A 2,460-nucleotide genomic window follows, 5' to 3' on the forward strand; every position below is an offset into this window, starting at 1 on the left:
GCCTCAGTATAGCTTGCCTTAGCGCGCCTCAGTATAACTTGCCTTCGAGCGCCTCAGTATAGCTTGCCTTCGCGCGCCTCAGTATACTTGCCTTCGCGCGCCTCAGTATAGCTTGCCTTCGCGCGCCTCAGTATAGCTTGCCTTCGCGCGCCTCAGTATAGCTTGCCTTCGCGCGGCTCAGTATAGCTTGCCTTCGCGCGGCTCCCTCTCCGACTCGCATCTGAGGCGTTGACTTTCTTCATGAAGCGTTCGTACGCGGCGGGGAAGCGCGCTTTCGTGGCGGCGACGCGCTCTGCGAACACGCTCTCAGCGTGCCGATACAGCTCGGTGTCAAGCGCGTTTCCCGCGCGCACCCGATCGCTCTGCGCCTGCGTCACGCCCATGCGCCAACTCGATCCATTGGTCTGTGCGAACGCGACCGTGAAACGCAGCTTGAACGTCTGCTCGAAGAGGAACTGCGTCAGCTCCTGCTGCTCGGCGAGTCCGAAGAACGCCAGGTTGTCGAGGTTGCGCTTGGCGCTCGCTAGCATCACGCGATAGCGCTCGGTCGCCGTCATCGCGCCGCGTTCGTAGCAGCCGCTCAATGGCAGGTCGGCGAGCATGCGCGTCTGCCGGTTGAACGCGTTGTTCGACTCGCAGGCAAGGAATGCGTCGAGCGTGACGTTCTCCCACCCGTCCGTGTCGTGACATGACAGTATCTCTTCCGCCGTCGGCATGCGGCCATTGCACATGTGCTGCTGTGGCCAGTTAGCGCCGCGCTGGACATGTCGGTACTCGCTGATGAATCGTAACATCGGCTCGCGTAGCATTGTGACGTAGAAATACCTGAGGCGAGAACGATCTCCATCAGCGAATTTTACGAGGACGGGTCAACGATGGAGAACGCGAATAACGAAGTGGAATTCATTCATATAGCATTAGGATATACAGTGAAACCACTTCTATAGAATGGACACCTACCTGTATATATGAAGGACACGTTTGGCATTTCTCTTGAATTTCCCTTACGTACAACCTTTCACATATAATGTAATATAACATAATATATATACCATGCGAGTGCTAGCTCGTGCGGTGTGGCCTGCGGCGGGGACGAGCGACCAGCGACTTGCTTTTTTTAAATGTTTTAGAAAAGGCCCGCTTTGGTTTTTTTTTTACTCGACTGGGTGCCTTGCGGCGTGCACGCAGACTGGACCGAGCTGAACTGGACGTTGCGTCGACGGACGCCATGAACACGAAGGTAGAGGCGTCATCGCTAGTAGGAGGGTACGGGTGATCTGAAGCTGCAATGTGCTATACTACTACGTACTACACAGTGTACGCAGACAGGAGTCGAAATGAACGGGTTTCCACTTTTTCCATGATAGCCATATCTGCGCTACCAGAAAAGTGAAAATAGCTATGCATATTTTCGACTCCTGCTAATATATTGTAATATGCTTAAACTTCAAAATGTAATATAATATAATATAATATAATATAATATAATATTAATATAATACTAATATAATAAATTTATTATATTAATATTAATATTATGATATAAAAATATAATATAGATATAAAGCAATATATGATAAAATGATTATAATATAATATAATATAATAAATAAATTAATAAATAATTATATTATATATTTACGTTACTTACGCTAACGTTACGTTTACGTACGTTGTGTAGGGTTACGTTCATGCTGGCAGGTTACGATTCCAGTTGGCAGTTATAGATAGATTTATAATTTTATTATATTAATTATATTATATTGTTATGATTTTATATATTAATTCTTGCTGTTGGGGCACTATGCTCCATAGTGTTGCTGTAGGGGAAGGACATCAGGTGCCGCGAGGCGGCTAGCGAGGGCCAGCTATTCTTCAAAACAACACTATGAGAGGCGAGGCCCAACAACTAGGCATTAAGTTTTAGGCATCACATGACTATGGCAAGTCTACTTTCATGCTTATATACTCTTGATATACTTCCTACTTCTGCCAGGTGCATTCGATTGTAATTAAAACGTTCGACACAAACACAACCTGGCGTTCGACAAAATCTTGCGTGCGCCCAGACGGCAGGAGATTCGTAGTATAACACAATGCGTATAATAACAAGGCGTCGGGCGCAACAATTAGTGTTCCGCTCAGGCGGCAGCTATCGCTTCATAGTGCCTGCTGCGTTACTCCAATGAGATGTTCAACGATTTATCAGTCATGCACTAATATACTTATATTAATTTTTTAAATAATTATATTTATAATGCTTTATAATTTAACAAATAATTATTATTATATGTATATTATACTATATTATATCTATTTATATTATATTATTATTAATATTATATATTATATGATATATATTAATATTTATTTATATATCATTAAGTATATTATAGTTATATAGTATATTATATTATATACTTATGATGTATATATAATATATTATAGTTATAGATATCG

General features: G+C 43.2%; 1 protein-coding gene across 1 annotated transcript; it reads right to left on the reverse strand.

Annotated features, from left to right (window-relative positions):
• Window positions 1-152: 152 nt before the first annotated feature.
• Window positions 153-1,371, reverse strand: LOC106815304 (heparan-sulfate 6-O-sulfotransferase 3-like). Its single transcript, XM_014819749.1, has 2 exons — window positions 1,344-1,371; window positions 153-841 (listed from the first exon to the last, which is right to left on the reverse strand). The coding sequence occupies exons 1-2, from the start codon at window positions 1,369-1,371 to the stop codon at window positions 153-155; spliced, it is 717 nt and encodes a 238-aa protein (XP_014675235.1).
• Between the last annotated feature and the right edge of the window lie 1,089 nt (window positions 1,372-2,460).

The sequence above is a fragment of the Priapulus caudatus genome, unplaced genomic scaffold (assembly GCF_000485595.1).
Source record: "Priapulus caudatus unplaced genomic scaffold, Priapulus_caudatus-5.0.1 Scaffold1087, whole genome shotgun sequence".
NCBI classification, from domain to species: domain Eukaryota; kingdom Metazoa; phylum Priapulida; class Priapulimorpha; order Priapulimorphida; family Priapulidae; genus Priapulus; species Priapulus caudatus.